General features: G+C 38.4%; 1 protein-coding gene across 1 annotated transcript in view; it reads left to right on the top strand.

The window, feature by feature from the left end:
* Positions 1-18364, top strand: part of LOC141332155 (dynein axonemal heavy chain 2-like) — a 326684-nt gene that overhangs the window by 46751 nt on the left and 261569 nt on the right. The window contains exons 17-26 of the mRNA XM_073837257.1: positions 1744-1932; positions 5490-5637; positions 5997-6189; positions 8290-8490; positions 9347-9503; positions 9678-9852; positions 12021-12184; positions 12395-12556; positions 15322-15425; positions 17689-17845. Of these exons, the coding sequence (XP_073693358.1) occupies positions 1744-1932; positions 5490-5637; positions 5997-6189; positions 8290-8490; positions 9347-9503; positions 9678-9852; positions 12021-12184; positions 12395-12556; positions 15322-15425; positions 17689-17845 (1650 nt within the window). The remainder of the gene's footprint in view (positions 1-1743; positions 1933-5489; positions 5638-5996; positions 6190-8289; positions 8491-9346; positions 9504-9677; positions 9853-12020; positions 12185-12394; positions 12557-15321; positions 15426-17688; positions 17846-18364) is intronic.

The raw sequence follows: 18364 nt of genomic DNA, 5'->3' as shown, positions 1-18364 counted from the left end.
GACAGCAATGCAACTACCATGTTTAAGGCCTAAAAAGGTAGTAAGAACATTGTTAAAATAGTCCTTGTGACATCAGTGAACACCTTAATTTTATGAAGCTACAGTAAGAGAATACTTATTTGAACCAGAATATACAGACAATGAACTAAGAGAGTTGGACGTTCTATGTCAGAACTAGGGCTGCCCTCGACTAAAAATTTTTCTGGTCAACTAGTAGTCGTTCATTTTAAGCTTTAGTTGACTATTAGTTGCTTGTTTATTAATAAACCATAAAAATCATAATAATGAGCCTTTAATTGCCTATATAGCCTAATAAGCGCTCAAGTGCAAGCAAAAAAGCTTGCCACAGTGCACCGGCAGATAAACAGCAAGGTGACTGCATTAATGTTTTAATAGTTTATTTACAAACTAGTGCTTTCTTTGTTTTCACCTTAAGAGATGAAGTTGCGATACTGACCCATCATCTCTGCAGTAGTTGATGCACCTGTATTACATAATCTGAGAATATTTGTTTTTTAAACTGGTTCATTTAAAAGTAGACATTTCACTCTCTATAGATATATTTTGCATGTCTGTAAGGCAAGTTTACACAGAGTTTCAAAGTTTTGCACTCAAGTTCACAGAGTATTTTCATGTCTGTAAGGCAAGTTTACACAGAGTTTCAAAGTTTTGCACTCAAGTTCACAGAGTATTTTCATGTCTGTAAGGCAAGTTTACACAGAGTTTTAAAGTTTCGTCCTCAAGTTCACAGAGTATTTTTCATGTCCGTAAGGCAAGATTACACAGAGTTTCAAAGTTTCGCAAAAAGTGAATCTTGTTTGCTTTCATTATTTTACAAAGGCACAATGTTTTGTTGTTATTGTGAGCTCACACAAGAGTCTTTACAGATTCTAAAGATGTATTACTTTTATCTGTATGCGCAAAAATGAGTATTTTAAGAGCAAGTGACTGCACCAGCGCCTCCATCTGTCATGCAGTGAGTGCACTACTTTTCAGCTTCCACACTCCGCACAGACACTTGAATAGCGCACATTTTTCTAGGTTAACATGAGATTGAGTGGTCATGTCAAGTTGCTACTACATAAATCTTTCAGATGAAAAGCCATATTGGAGGTCAATGAATGATAGGCAAGCATTTGGATGTTCTGCCCGCATAGACCAGCTGTTAATGATCTGTCCGTCGCCACTTCCGTTTTTTTTTTTTTTTTTTTTGTGTGTGTGACTAAGCCTCTTCTCGTTGACTAACTGTTAGTCGACTATTAGGGGGCAGCCCTAGTCAAAACGCCGACTCCTAAGTCAGCAGCACCACAGGTATGCGTCATGGTACTCTTGTGAACGCATGTTGAAGTTTGACATGGAAGAGAAGAAATTGTTGAATAAGGTCGTTATTTTTGTTTTCTTTTCCCACAAAAAGTATTCTCGTAGCTTCATAAAATTAAGGTTGAACCACTGATGATTACTATTTTTACAAATTCTTTAATAACTTTCTGGACCTTTGATGTGGCAATTGTGTTGCTGTCTATAGAGGGTCAGAAAGTATCAAAAACATCTTAATTTGTGTTCTGTGGATGAACAAAGGTCTTACAAGTTTGGAATGACATTAGGGTGAGTAATTAATGACAGTTGTTGGGTGATCTAACCATTTAAGGAGTGTTAAAACCAGCACAATGCACAACCTGAAGTACTTTGAGGTTGTCATAATGAGAACGTCCCATTGACTTTCATATTTGTGTGTGTTTTCAGGTGCAACAGCATTGGGTGTCATATATGGAGAAGATGGACCGTATGGTTGAGGAGGCGTTTCGTGTGAATATAAAGCGCTCACTGCAAGAACTCTCTAAAGCCATCAATGGAGACAGCAAGACATCCCCAAACCCCTTATTCAGAGTAGAGGTGGTACTGACACAACAGACTCCTCGATTTCCTGATCAGGTACACACAGAAATTCTCTCTTTGTCGAATCTAGTAATGCAGCGACCATTGATAGCATTGTTTATGTGACGAGACGACCCTTAACTCACATTTATACATCAAAAACATACCCTCTTTGATTTCAAGGCAAAAGCATACCTAAAAAAACACTGTGTCAGTGCGAATCGTTGTGTTGGTCACGGAGAGCTGCTGGCCATGTGTTTTACATACAGCATAAAGACACTATCATACATCAAGCAGAGGGCATTCAGAACACCGCAACCTCTATAAATCACAGCTGTGGCAGCCCTGCTGCGTTATTCAGCAGTCTACTCTAAAGCTCAGCTCTACAGAGGTATATTTGGACTAAGGCCTATGGGTAATGTCCCATGATGCTTAGTCAGCTAAACACAGTGAGAAAGAAAAAGCAGAAACGTTAGTGTGACTTAATTGAGTGTATTTTAGGGACAGTGGTTGCATTGGTCTGTGGAGACAGACTGCCTGAGGCAAAACGCTCTAAGTGCCAGAGGGAAGGGAAATGCATTAATGCTAGCTCAGGACACCATTAAAGGCCCTTTCACACTGAATGCAAAATGAATAAGCAAAACAAATCATTGATGAATGGTCTGTTCAGACCAAGAGCGAAACGAATATCCGTCAGGCTGATCGACAACCGAATTCACGCTGGTACAATAGTTGCTGCGACACACCTTTTTCAGCTCTAACGGTGACAATTATAAACGGTCACAGAAACCACAAGACACTGGACAAGCTAGCAAGATCAGGATTCTGTGATATTTCAGCAATAAAAACAATCGATTTTGAGACATTTGAAAGTTTCCATATTTGAAAACTTTTCTACCTTAGCAGAGCCAGATCATATTTACATACTTTTGTGATGAAACTCCACATGAGAACAGACAAAACATTTTGGGCTGTCAACATGACAAGTGATGCAGTCCTCATTAACATAATTTGATTATTTGCATTTTTGTGTGTATTTCAGATTCTTTTTTAATTAATTTAATTTAATTAATTAAAGCTGTGTGTTGATGTGTTCACTACAATAACAAATTTAATAAAAGTTTGGGGAGGTTTATTTGATCAAAATACAATAAGAACAGTAAATATTTGCAATTCAAAATGTAATTAATTTCTCTGATATGGTTGTAGTCAATCTGCAAAATGTTATTTTACCAAAATAAGAGGGATCATACAAAATCCATGGTATCTTTTATTTAGTACTGACCTAAATAAGACATTTCACATAAAAGATGTTTACATGTAGTCCACAAGAGAAAATAATAGTTGAATTTATAAAAATGACCCTGTTCAAAAGTTTACATACCCTTGGTTCTTAGTACTGTGTTGTTACCTGAATGATCCATGGCTGTTTTTTTAGTGATAGTTGTTCATGAGTCCCTTGTTTGGGGACTCATGAAATTCTTTGGTTTTTCAGGATTTTTGTGTATTTGAACTAGTGGTGGGCCGTTATCGGCGTTAACGTGCTGCGTTAACGTGAGACTCTTATCGGGCGATAAAAAAAATATCGCCGTTAATCTGTTCTCAAAGTTGGGATGGGAGCTGGGTCTATACTACGCAAGATATGATGACTTTCACCTTGATATTTTAGCGCGGATGACGTATACCTAGTCGAATTGCACTGTAGGGGGCGAGAACGAGTCTTCAACTTCTGTGAAATTACCACATCAAATGAGACGTGCAAACATGGATGCAGCTATGAAGCCGCTTCAGGGCAGGTGCGTGCGTTGCTAGACCCTTTTTACTGGGGCACGTGCCCCAGTGAAAATCTGCTGTGCCCCAGTAAAATCTCAAGTTTGAGTTATAATTTACTTTGATAATCCCGAAATAAAGACATTAAACTATATGCAACAACTGAATTGACGCTTCTAAAAGCAACGCAGTTTAATGGAAGACTATGCACGCAGATATCCATGCCCGTGCGCGTCTGTGTATTTAACTGCAACGCGCACGTCGTGCAGCCTTTTGCGCAGAAGTACTTGGTTACACAAGTTTGTATAGGTAATTATGTTGTAAATGCAATTGTCAAGCAGTTTGTGATGCATTTTGGAAACAGGAGATGAGCTCCTGATCTAATGCGCCACCTGGCCCGTTCTCGAAGACTTACTTTTAGTCATTATTTGGGTAGCACACATATTCTGAATGCCTTCAGCAGAATTCAAATTAGCCATTTTAATCTAGATTAATCTAGATTAATTCCAAGATTTAATCTAGATTAATCTAGATTAAAAAAATTAATCTATGCCCACCCCTAATTTGAACCCTTTCCAACAATAACTGTATGATTTTGAGATCCATCTTTTTACATTGAGGACAAATAAGAGACTCATATTCAACTATTACAGAAGGTTCAAATGCTCACTGATGCTTCAGAAGGAAACATGATGCATTAAGAGCCAGCGGTGTAAACGTCTGTAAACTTTCTCTACGTTTAAGAATCATAATCTTTTTCATTTAGTGCTGCCTTTTAAAAGCTACCGAAGATTTTTCATGAGAAATGTTTTTTCATGTTTTTTTTTCATGTTTAGATGAGACAAAAAAAGGTCAAATTTACCCTGATCTTCAAATCCAAAAAGTTTTCACTCCCAGCTCTTAATGCATTCTGTTTCCTTCTGGAGCATCAGTGAGTGTTTGAACCGTCTGTAATAGTTGCATATGTTGTCCTCAGTGTAAAAAGATGGACCTCAAAATCATACAGTCATTGTTTGAAAGGGTTTAAATACACAAAAATGCTGGAAAACCAAAGAATTTGTGGGACCTGAAGGATTTTTCTGAAGAAAAGCAGGCAGTTTAACTGTTAAGAACAAACAAGGGACTCATGAACAACTATCACTAAACAAAAAAACACAGCTGTGGATCATTCAGATAAGAACACTACTAAGAATCAAGGGGATGTAAACTGTTGAACAGGGTAATTTTTATAAATTCAACTGTTATTTTCTCTTGTGGACTATATGTAAACATCTTTTATGTGAAATATCTTATTCAGGTCAGTACTAAATAAAGAATAACATGCATTTTGTATGCTCCCTCTTATTATGGTACAATAATTAACATTTTTACAGATTCTGAAAGAGGGATGTAAACTTTTGACCTCAACTGTAGTTTACCTTTAATTTTTCAACAGCCATTAATCCAGTCTTCATTGTCACATGATCATTCAGAAATGATGTGCTTAAATGATTATATGCTGATTTGTTGCTCAAGAAACATTTTTCAGGGTTCTTCCAGTATATATATTCTTTGAAAGTTAAAAAACAGTATTTTCAACATAGAAATCGTTTGTAACATTACACGTCTTTACTGTCACTTTCAATCAGTTTAACTGCTAAGTACAAGTTTTAACAAAACGTACTGACCCCAAACTTTTGAACTATAGTGTAAATAACTAAATCACAAAATTATTACCATGTAATTGCTGTAATCATTTGGCAACCCAGGTTTTTATTTAATGAATATAATGATTCTGTCCTTGAAAATCTTTTTCCACTATGCGTTCCACACATTTTTTCCACTATGCGTGTTTGTTTGTCCAGGTGGATTTCTTTCCTTCTCTCCAAAAACTGGCCCACATAGTGAACAGCATTAGCTCTCAGCTCATCAAGACTATCTCAGGGTTCAAACGTCTGCCAGACCTGCTGACCCGCCAGCACCCACAGCGAAAGCCCATTCACATCATCATCGGTACACCCTCCGTCCATCTCATTCACCATATCTCCTCTTCCATTTGCCATTTTTGCCCTCTTTATATTCCTGTTTACTCGCCTTCATGTCATTCCAAACCCATATAGCTTTTCTCTGTGGGACATAAAAGGAGAAATCACAAAGAATTGTATGGATCCACTCTCTTTATACAAAATCCTCCTTTTGTGTTCCACTGAAAAAAGGACGTGAATGACACATGGGTGACTAAATGATGACAGAATTTTTGGGTAAAAAAAAAAAATCCATTCACATTATCATTTGTGTATTGCTTAAAGCAATCAGTAGTTGTTTGGCTTTAACAATGCATTTCTCACATCCTTCCTCTTTTTCTGTTTCAGAGCAAGATGAAGAGATCTGTAAGATTCAGGGTGCCATAGCTGCAGGTATGGTGACTAATGCATCTTACCTGCAGACCTACCTGAAGACCTGGGACAAACACAGAGAGATCTGGGAAATCGAAAAAGACGGATTTATACAGCGCTATCAGCGGCTCAACCCCACAGTAACCTCTTTTGACGCTGACATAGCCAGGTCTGTGGCTTTCCTTCATTCTCTTTTAGTAGCAAAATTAGTTTTAAGGTTGTAAAAGCAAAATCTAATGATCTAAAATGTATGTGCTAGACTAGTGCTTATACATTATTTGCACTGCAGTGCAACTAGTAAAATAAAAGTTTCTTTTCTGAACAAATCCACTGAAGGATTCACCATGTTTTTTTCACCATCATACATGCATCTCTTTTCATTTAAAATGCATGAGTCGTGATAGCACAGTAGAACAAAGTGTTTGAGGTCACGTGAGAACAATGTGATGGCCTTTTAGACTATTGACGTGTCTGCAGCACAGAGGTGCCAGTCCTGAGGGCAGGGTCAACATCTCTTCCCTATAGATTTGATCTGCACTCGCCAAATCGTTATCATGTCAACAATGGATGCTTGAGTGTGGATCAGAATGCCAGTGAGACACAGACTTTGTGTGTGATTGTGCATTAATGACCTTGTACACGCTGGAAGGACACTTGTGTGTTGCTTGCCTAAAGTTTTTTTCACATCAGTTAATGCATGCACAGACACATTTTATTTTAAATGACTGTGGTTAATGTAACTTTTTATTTCTTCACACTCACAGAAACAATTGATGCTGAACACTTTGGTTATTTTCTTGAAAAATTAAATTCATTTACGATTTGTACTGTATGTTGTAGTGCTGAGATGAATTGCTATTAATAGGGCAGCCGTTATGAGAGCAATAAAAAAAGCATAATCAAATTACATTATCTTATTATCTTACAGATCAATTTAAACAAAAGTATTTTAGTGGCTATTAGTAATAATTAAAATCATTGTGTTTTTAAAATGTACTAACAGTAATGGTAATAAGAATACATAGTGAAGAGAACATGAAGTGCAGATACAATTACTACATTCACAGGAAGAAAAAAATGAGACAAGCATCCAAGTGTCCATCTTTGAACTCCAATTACAGATTTATAATGAGAAAATGATAATGAATGATAAATGAAAATCTATAATGCCAAAAAAATACATTAAGGCCCGGTTTCACAGACAGGGTTCGGACTAAACCAGGTTTAGCCCATAGTTCAATTAGGACATTTAATTAATTTTTATAAACGTGCCTTAGAAAAAAACATTATTGGTGTGCATTTTGAGACAAAACAAAGGCACTGATATATTTTTAGCGTTTAAATTTCTTTCAGTTGAAACAGTTCAGACTTCAGACTAGAGTCTAGGACTAGGTTTAAGCCTTGTCTGTAAAACCGGGGTTGAATGATTGGTAATCTTTGTTTAAGGAGGAGAACATCTCTTATGTTAAAATTTGCATAATATAATTTTTTATATATGTGACCCTGGACCACCAAGCCAGTCATAAGTATTTTTTTTTTTTTATTGAGATTTATACATCACCTGAAAGCTAAATAAATAAGCTTTTAATTGATGTGTGATTGTTAGGATAGAACAATATTTGTCCAAGATATTTCAAAATCTGGAATCTGAGTGTGCAAAAAAAATCGAACTATTGAGAAAATCACCTTTAAAGTAAACGAAGTTCTTAGCAATGCATATTACTACTCAAAAATTAGGTTTTGATATATTTACAGTAGGACATTTACAAAATCATAATGAAACATGATCTTTGCTTACTATCCCAATGATTTTTGGCATAGTAGCATGGGTATATTTGTGGCAATATACAACAATTAATTGTATGGGTCAAAATTATAGATTTTTCTTTTATGCCAAAAAATCATTAGGATATTAAGTAAAGATCATGTTCCATGAAGATACTTTGTAAATTTCTTACCGTAAATATATCAAACTTCGTTTTTTGATTAGTAATATGCATTGCTGAAATCTTCATTTTGACAACTTTAAAGGGAGATTTTCTCAATATCTAGATTTTTTTGCACCCTCAGATTTTCAAATAGTTGTATCTCGGCCAAATATTTTAAAAATATTTTGTTTTCAGATGATATATAAATTTCAGTTTCGAAAAATTGATCCTTATGACTGGTTTTGTGGTTCAGGGTCACGTATAAAATTTCAATGTGCTGTGGTTCAAGATGTTTCATGAGAATCATCCACTTCGTTTATGCTCTCTCTCTCTTTGTGCAGATACACAGAGGTGGCGAATAACGTCCAGAAGGAGGAGACGTTGTTAAGTCTGCAGTTCGTGTTGCTGGACTGTTCTCCACTCAAATTCTCTCTGTTGCAACATTGTAACGAGTGGCAGAGCAAGTTCACACAGCTGCTCAGCCTTATGGCCAGTGCCAAACTAAAGGAATTGCGCAGCTTTCTGCAGGAAAACGCACTCAGGTGTGTATAAGAGCTCTGTTGCAAAATCCTACCTCGCTGTCTGCTCTCTATATAAGCAGCTGGGATCCTAACTGAAATGAAACCTCATAAGTGACCGATTTGAAACGCTCTTCATGGGCAGCGACCCTTTTAATGGTCACTCATGCATGCCACAGCAATTAACACCCCTCACGTGAAGAGCATAAGAGACTCGACAAACCTCTCTGTTGATTCCAATAGAGTCTGGCATTAGCATGTTGCTAAGCTAATGGCCTGACACTCCAATAAACAGTTCTATCGACTGGCAACATGAGCCAGTGTTATTTTAGTATCACTGACATACTGTTATAGTTTTTAATTAATATTTTGATTTAGCAGTAGTTTTTATTTGTTTTTATTGTAATGCACTTTAAATTATGGCTTTTTTTACTGAAATAACTCCATCAGAGCACTGTACTTCCACAGCATTTCAACATGCTAAAAACAACTCAGAATTCTTTATTAACTTGGTTGAACCTTCGTTTGAACCTTCTGTAATATTTGCATATGAGTCCATCAGTTGTCCTCAGTGTGAAAAGATGGATCTCAAAATCACACAGTCAATGTTGAAAAGGGTTCAAATGCACAAAAATGCTGAAAAACCAAATAATCCAAAATATCCAAATATCTTATTCAGGTCAGTACTAAATAAAAAGTAACATGCATTTTGTATGATCCCTATTATTTAGGTAAAATAATTAATATTGCAGCTTCTGCAAGGTGTATGTAATCTTTTGACTTCAACTGTATATATGACTAGTTCTAAGTTATTGTGTGGCATTAAATATTTACCATGTGCATAGAGTCATTGACTGTGTGTGTATGTGTGTGTTTTCAGGGTGTCTCAGCCTCCTCAGACTCTGCCGGAGTTGGGAGAGAGTCTAAAACTTCTAGAAACTCTCCAGTCAGATCTGAGTAAGATAGAAAGTCAAATTCCGCCCATCCACGAGCAGTTTGCCATCCTTGAGAAATATGAGGTTGCCGTCGACCCCGCTGTGAGTGTCACGCCGTACACACACACACACACACACTCCCTCAGGTGTTCCAGTCAAATTGTCTTCTAAATACACTTTCATCTCTTGCTTCCATTCCATATTTGACTGTGCTTTTATTTGACTCAGCGCTCTTAGATTTTCTTTCTCCCTCGCTCTTTCTTTCCGTCTCTGTAGGTGTTGGAGTTGCTGGAGGCTCTGAATTCAGAGTGGGTGTGGTTCCAGCAGGTTGTGATTGACAGTGACATCATGTTGAAGAAACACAAAGACATGATGAAGAGTGGGCTGATCCTCTCCTCTGAGGAGTTTAAGAAGAAGACACAGTCTGCCCTGCAGAGCTTCAACAGCAATGGTGAACACACACACACACACACACACACACACACACACACACACACACACACACACACACACACACATCAACGTGAGAGATTTTAATGTTATAGAATAGGAAAACACACACACACACACACACACACACACAAACACACACGGTCAGTAGGATGACTGCCAGTGCTGTCTCAGACCCTACTGTGAGCTTCACATCCCAGCATGCCACTTTTTCTGTAGGTCAGCTCGCTACATGGGCGGCACCGCAGGCCTTTGCTTTCTGGGACCGTGGGTGTTCTGCGTGGCGGGGAGTGCTGGGTAGAGCCATCAACCTCCCACATACCCCACGGCACATCACAACCAATTAGCCTTGAGAGAATGTTTCAGAACGCCATGGAGCCTCACCTACAGCAGAAGTGACCGTCACGCTGACATCCTGCCCTTGACTGCACTCTGCCGCTCTGTTTCTTTCTTTCTCTCTCTCTCTCTCTCATTGTCCCGTAATGCTGCTCCACCTCCTGCTGGCGTCTCTGCGCTGTTTATTCTCTGCTCTATTAAAAACGGGATTGAAAAATTCTTTTTTCTGTCTCGCGCTGCCACCTCTCTTCACGAACAAAGTCACGTTGTGCCGAACTGTATCAAAGAGGACAGAGTTTTCGTCCTACTTTTCCTTCCCTCCTCTTTCATTCTTCCATTTTTCTTGCACTTCTTTGCTCGCTCGCTCCCCGTCTAGTTTCCATTGTGTTTGAGTTACCTTGTGATCGTTGATAGCTCTGTGAAGTCTGTTGTTTTTCGGTTTGATCTCCTGCCATTCCTTTCCTGCATCTTTTCTTCCTATGTTCTTCTCCTCCCAGTATGTATCCAAAAGCCTTTCCGTCTCGATTCAGACAAAGTTGGAGTTTTGGCACAGCCGATTAACGCTCTAAATCAACACGTGGCATACACGCTCGACGCTCACTGTCATTATTTCCCACAACCCCAGAATTTCCAAACGTGGGCGGCTGCTGCAACTTGTTGAGAACGGCGGGATTGTTTGGATTGTTCCTGCAAACAATGGCGAGCTCCTTCAGGTTAATGAGGCCAGGAAGCAGCTTTGTGCAAGGAGAAATTTGTATTCGAGAGAGAGATGGTTTCAATAATATCACACTCATTCAGTCCAAACACATACTACTGGCCCCTGCCAAGGTGCCCCTTCAAAATCTCATCTCCTGCTCTCCACGGACCCAGCGTGACTTTCCCTCTCAGATCCAGCATGGAGGAAAAATACGACATTGCGTTTCTCAGCGCAGAGCCAATTAAACATGTATGATTGGTTGAAGTCTCCAAGGCAGATTTATCAAAAATTTAGCACATTTTAACATTTGCTAATTAGATTTTCTTTACGTTTTCGTCAGGCACAACGGAGAGAGAGAATGGGCGTCATCAAACCTCTCAACACCCGTGCTCCTGAATTCGTTCTGCTCCAGCGACGCACTTCAGCATGTGCTAAATGCTTCAGTAAACCAGACTTTACGCAAATATTGACTGGAGATCCCCGATGGATCTTCACATGCTGCTTAATGGCTCGCCTTAATGCAGAATTGTGTAAATGTGTGTTTTCTGTAATTGCCGGAGATGCAAGTGTGCGATTTAGCCAGTGTGTTTGATGGAATCCATTATAAACGCTGACAGACGTAAACAGTCGCGCCTATAAACATATCACAGAGGCCTTTGGGGCAGATAACGGCCCCTGCTGGTGTCTGTTCGAGTGTGTTACTGTACACGTTGTGTGTTGCCGTCCTGAGATGAATGAGGCACTTTTCAAAAGATCAAATATCTCGTAAATCAAAGCTGTCGCAAGTGCGCGTGGATCGTGGGAGTCCGGGTTTGTGAGCGGAGCTGGGTCCGAGCCAGAACTCACACTCTGCTCAGGAAAGAGACCTACTGACCTGCTGAGCTCCCAACTGTGAAACCACATTAATAGCACATTGTGAGAAACATGCTCACTTTGCTAACTTTTTGGCCAATAGGAATCCATTGAACTTTTTTTAGAGCGACAAGCTGCTCTCTAGGGAAATGACAGCTGAATGTGCAGTTTTTTTAATCATTAACCATATGCATCTGTTTGCTTGTGTGTGTGGTCTTTTCTTTGTCTTCATGTATACGGTCTTGTGTGTGTGTGTGTGTGTGTGTGTGTGTGTGTGTGTACAGGTCCATTTGGCAGCAGTGTAGCCCCAGATTCTGCACTGCAGCAGGTGTCTGAGTTGTGTGCCCAGTTGGAGGCTCTTAAAGAAGAGGAGCACAACATAAGCTACGGTCTCAACATCTTTAATATTGAACAACCGCCCTCTAAAGACATCCTTGCTCTAGAGAAGGTGCCTATTCACTGCTGTTACAGTAATAAAAACTTTTCTTTATACAATACATCACAGACACAACACAAAGCAGCACAGAGCACGAACAGGCGATTCACTAGTACTGTGTGACAGCAAACTGAACAATATTGATACTACTGGTGAAGGTCGCTTCTGGTTCAGTGTACCGTAATGTTTCAGATTGTGTTCTTCATGTGTGTGTGTTTGTAGGATGTGAATTACCTGCAGCAGGTATGGGAGATTGCCCAGCAGTGGGAGGTTCTGTGGGACGAGTGGAAGGGGGGTCACTTGGCCTCTCTAGAGACCGAGGCCATGGATAACACTGCCCAGACTATGTTTAAGCAACTCCACACACTCAGCAGAGTGTTCAAGGCAAGCCAATATACCCTACACAACTGGTGTAAACTTAGCTTTTGTCAGTTCAGAGGCCAAACTGACATTTATGGGAGTTTCCAATAAACAGTGTTAGTCTTCAGAATAGTACAGAATTTGTTGTTTAGCCTATGTAGTGTTAAACTATATACAGTTACATTAAAAATGTGTCAAAATATAACACTAAATAATACATACACTACCAGCCGAAAGTTTTTTAACAGTGGGATTTTTAATGTTTTTTAAGAAGTCTCTTCTGCTCACCAAGCCTGCATTGATTTGATCCAAAGTACAGCTAAAACAGCTAAAAAAAGCGAGAAAAAAAAAAAAGTTAAATATTTTTTTCTATTTAAAATGTTTTCTGTTTGAATATACAGTGAGGTCAATAAGTATTTGATCACCCTGTGATTTTGCAAGTTCTCTTACTTAGAAATCATGGAGGGGTCTACAATTTTCAGCATAGGTGCATTTCCACTGTGAAAGACAGAATCTAAAAATAAAAATCCGGAAATCACATTGTATGATTTTTTTTAACAATTTATTTGTGAATTATTGTGTCAAATAAGTATTTGATCACTTGAGTCAAAAAAAAATTAATATTTGGTACAGAAGCCTTTGTTAACAATTACAGAGGTCAAACAGTTCCTGTAGTTCTTCACCAGGTTTGCTCACACTGCAGAAGGGATTTTGGCCCACTCCTCCATACAGATCTTCTCTAGATCTGTCAGGTTTCGGGGCTGTCGCTGAGCAACACGGAGTTTCAGCTCCCTCCAAAGATTTTCTATTGGATTTAGGTCTGGAGACTGGCTAGGCCACTCCAGAACCTTGATATGCTTCTTACGGAGCCACTCCTTGGTTTTGCTGGCTGTGTGCTTTGGGTCATTGTCATGTTGGAAGACCCAGCCACGACCCATCTTTAATGCTCTGACTGAGGGAAGGAGGTTTTTGCCCAATATGTCACAATACATGGTCCCATTCATCCTCTCCTTAATACAGTGCAGTCGTCCTGTCCCCTGTGCAGAAAAACACCCCCAGAGCATGATGCTTCCAGCCCCATGCTTCACTGTAGGTATGGTATTATTGGAATGATAACTCATCATTCTTCTTCCTCCAAACACGGCGAATGGAGTTAAGACCAAAAAGTTCTATTTTGGTCTTATCTGACCACAGGACTTTCTCCCATGACTCCTCTGGATCATCCAGATGGTCCCTGGCAAACTTCAGATGGGCCTGGACAGGGGCTGACTTAAGCAGGGGAACCTTCCGTGTGATGCAAAATTTTTAGATTCTGTCTCTCACAGTGGAAATGCACCTATGCTGAAAATTGTAGACCCATCCATGATTTCTAAGTAAGAGAACTTGCACCGGAACAAATCACAGACTAAAATTATTCCAGTCTTCATTGTCACATGATCCTTCAGAAATTATTCTAATATGCTGATTTGCTGTTCAAGGAACATTTATTATTATTATTATTATTATTATTATTGTTATTGTTATTATTGTTATTATTATTATTATTAGTATTACTATTATTATTATTATTGTTGTTTATGTATGTATCATGTATACATTTTTTTTCAGGATTCTTTTATTATGATGCTGTTTTCAGCATCATAATAATAATAAATGTTTTTGGAGCAGCAAATCAGAATATTAATATTACTGTTTTTGCTTTACTTTGGACCTAAAAACTCAAACTTGGTGAGCAGAAAAAGACATAAATAAATGTAAAAAATATAACATAAAAACTTTTGACTGGTAGTATAAATATTTATTTTTTAAAATGTGTAAATACATTAAAAATATTTAAAAAGTTTGAAGGTTTTGGGTCAGTAGGATTGGATGTTTCCACCAAAATATCCAGCAGCACAACATATAATAATTTAAAAATATATATTTCTTCAGCTCCAAATCAGCATATTAGAAGTTGATGGCTGCCAAAAATACAGCTTTGTCATCACAGAAAAAAAGTGACATTTTAAAATATTAAAATAGAAAATGTTATTTTAAATTGTAACAATATTTCACAGTTTTTGCTGTATTTGTGATCAAATAAATACAGCCTTGGTGAGCATAGCATAATTATTTCATGATGTCAAAAATAATAATAAAAATAATTTAAATAGTTTGTTTACCCTTTTTGATTTGCTAATGTACCTGGAAGTTCATATTCATATTTTATGTCTTCAGCACAGACTTTTTTCTTTCCAGGTGTGATAATATGGGTACCATAATATATATATAAATAGTACAAATAAAATTTATCAATATGCACTGTTAATTTGTACAGATTTAATTAAATTAAATTTAATTAAGCACCACAATTAACAGGTTGAGTACTAAGACCTTGTAGAGACCCCTCACATTAAAAAAATAGCAGCCATCAGGACCCACTTAACTGCTATCAGCGGCGTCAGTGATGTCTCAGTGTCTCACTCATCTTCTACTGTACTCACACACATACTGATGCTACTTCATTAGGGTCCAGCAGAGACTCTCATTTCTTCGTTTCTCTTTGTAACTGTGATAAAAGCCCTTTTGTGTAGCTAATTACCCTTTAAAGCTAATTTAGCTTCTCTTCTCACCAGCTTCTCATTATCCTGACATTTAGCTTTAAGCAGATTAGAAACACCTGCTTGATTCAGACCCTTTGGGTGCTTTTCCACTGACAGGGGATCAGTCCATCACAGCACAGCACTCAGCATTTCACACTGCAGCCTGCAGTGGATTCCTGACTATTACAAATGTGTGTGTTCTTTCAGGACAAACACTGGGAGGTTGTGGACTCCTCTAAAAGCAGGATCACGCAGTTTAAGAAAATCATCCCGCTGATCGCAGACCTCAGGAATTCAGCCATGAGAGAGAGGTGGGGGGCTCACACACACACACACACACACACACACACACGTGTCCTCAGCATAATGAAGTGTCATTCTCACACTAATCCTCCTTATCAAGAGTGGTCCCTGACAAAATGACACTGTCGTCTTTCGTGTTGTCTCTTCAGCGGACAATCGCTCTTTGTAACTTCTCTCTGTTCGGGATATTGCCCTCTGTAGCTCGTGACCTGAGGTCTGCTGTAAAGTCTGGCTGATAATCATCAGAGGTTTGGTGCCAATTGCTGTTCTAGGATCAGCTGTAATCCCACACTTTGACAGCCAGCCCTCAGTTACAGCTCGTCACCTCTCTCCTTTCTATCACGCAGAGCGTTTGTGCACTCCGGTGCCATCCCTGCCGAGAGCAACGCAACGTTTTCCGTACTCGGTTTTTCTTCTGCCCTGTCATTCGCTCCCTAAGCCATCTGATTGGATCTGGCATTCCCAAAACAACAGCCCATCGGCCCCAATCAGGCGTGCTACAACAGCCCTGGTGGAGACGGCAGAGACAGGCCTCACGTTCCCCTGATGACAGCCGACTAATCACACTGATGTAACCCTCTGAAAGATCCCTGTTAGCGTCTCCCGCTGGCCGGCGCAGCACATCAGGGAAGCAGATGAAAATAAACAGAGCTCCAGCCTCAGAAGTCCATGACCGACAGAACAGGAGACAAGAGGAGCAAAAGAAAAACAGGCACTCGTAGGAGAGTTTGCGTCCCAGAATGCTTGGGCCCGATCTCACAGGGGCCAGTCATTGGCAGGATGTTTTTTTGAAATAGCGGTGTGGTGTTTTGTTGTGGATCAGATGTACTGACGGTCTCTGTGGATTTCTTTTGAGAGAAGACAACAAGCTGTGCGTCATGGCTGCGGGATCTCTCACGGGAGAATTCAATCCTTGCGCTGTCGTCGCCCGTCACACCTGTTTATTATGGCAAAATCTGACCGTCAACATGACCAGTCTTTTGTGACTAAACAAGGCAGTGGACTATCTTTCTTTAGCTCTCGAAATACTCCAAATAGCACACATTCTCTGGAATTTTAGCTTGAGAATTTCATTAGATATTTTGATTAATGAATTGCCAACCTAATTTCTCCTAAAGGCCTGCCCTACACAATAGCACTCTTCTAAAACTAATTGAGCTGTATAAGCATGTTTATATAGGCATGTTGACCTATATACACATTGGATAAGATTATCTATTTTTAATTACACAGAACTTTGTCTTATAATACTGAAGAGTATTTAAAAAAGATGAAATATTGTTATATATAACGTTATACACCGTATTGTACTCATCTACTCATCAGTAGGAAGTAGGAAATCCTTTCTAACAATATACACTACCGTTCCAATGTATTGGGTTAGTAAATTTTTATTCTTTCTTTTTTTATTTCAACTTTGAAATCACAGGATAAATTACATTTTAATATATACAGTATTTAGATCGAAAACAGACTTGGTGAGCAGAAGAGACTACTTCAAAAAACAATAAAAATCCTACTGTTCAAAAACTTTTGACTGGTAGCGTAAATATGTAATATAAAAATATGTAAATACATTAAAAATTTCAAAGGTTTTGGGTAAGTAGGATTAGAAGTTTCCACAAAAATATACCAGCAGTGTCATAAATTATGCTGATTTATTTGCCAGCACAACCGTTTCCATCATGTGACATTTAAGACTGGAGTAATGGCTGATGAAAATTCAGCTTTGCATCACAGGAATAAATGATATTTTAAAGAATATTAAAATAGAAACCATTATTTTATATTGTAATAACATTTGGCAATATTACTGTTTTTTTCCCCTGTATTTTTGATCAAATAGATGCAGGCTTGATGAGCATAAGAAACTTCTTTAAAAAACATTACAAATCTTACTGATCCAAAACTTTTGAACGGCAATGTATGTGTTAGAAACATTTTCTAAATACTTATCTGTATTGAAATAAAACTATTCAATCATCTATTGCCTAATCCTCATGCATTTATTTTATTTCAGCGCAGTGTGTTCAGTCCAGCATAATTAACTTGCCTACCTTTACAAAAAAAAAAAAACCTTCATGTCGGAAACTGCGTCTATGTTGTCTTAAAATGCTGGCCTGTAGGCGGCTCATTAGGTTTTGGAATAGATCAAATGGCTTTGATAAAAGGTTTTTCCGCCCTATTTGAACTCAGATTCATGTGTCAATGTCAAAGCGTCTTGGCCAGTCTGATTTCATCTTCAAAAATCTGTGGATCTGTTTATTTTAGACACTGGGATCAAATAAGGCAAGAAGTGCAGCAAACATTTGACCCGACCCATGCAGACTTTACTCTGGAGAAGATTGTGGCGTTGGGCCTGGACCACCATGCTGAGCGGATCAGTGACATATCAGGAGCGGCCAGCAAAGAGCTCTCCATAGAACAGGTATGATATCCCTTTTCAGAACTATTTCTTTCTCCTTTGGGTTCATTATTTCCTTTTGTCACTTCAGACTTGAAAAGATTCTTCAGTGAAAGATTTTACAGAGAACAGTTTATAAGAAAAGAGTTCTTTTCTGAATCTTCAGAGCAACAAAGAACTTTTTCTCATCGGTTTTTGAGATCGCCACTGTATGTGGTTTATTCGAAATGAACAATGTCCTTGTTATTAGTTGTTAGGTTCTTTAGATCAGTGTCTTGGATTTGTGTTTTTTTTAAAGCAAAAGATAAATCAAATTGTAGTTTTCAAATTGAAAACTACTGAAAATTTCACTTAAAACATTGTGGAAAAGTGGACCTCGTAGAAAACAAATAAATGCTTAAAAAGCATTTCAAGTAGTTTGAGGCTATAAAACCCTTTTCAAATATCTGGAACCTTTATTTTAGGAGTGTCTTCTGTTTGGTTTCTATCACTTTTGTCTTTTTGAATGACTGTAGGTTCATCAAGGTTCAATTCTCTCTGCTC

Source organism: Garra rufa, chromosome 3 (assembly GCF_049309525.1).
Source record: "Garra rufa chromosome 3, GarRuf1.0, whole genome shotgun sequence".
NCBI classification, from domain to species: Eukaryota; Metazoa; Chordata; class Actinopteri; order Cypriniformes; family Cyprinidae; genus Garra; species Garra rufa.
The sequence above is the reverse complement of the archived record's forward strand: the minus strand, read 5'-3'. Positions and strand labels throughout refer to the sequence as shown.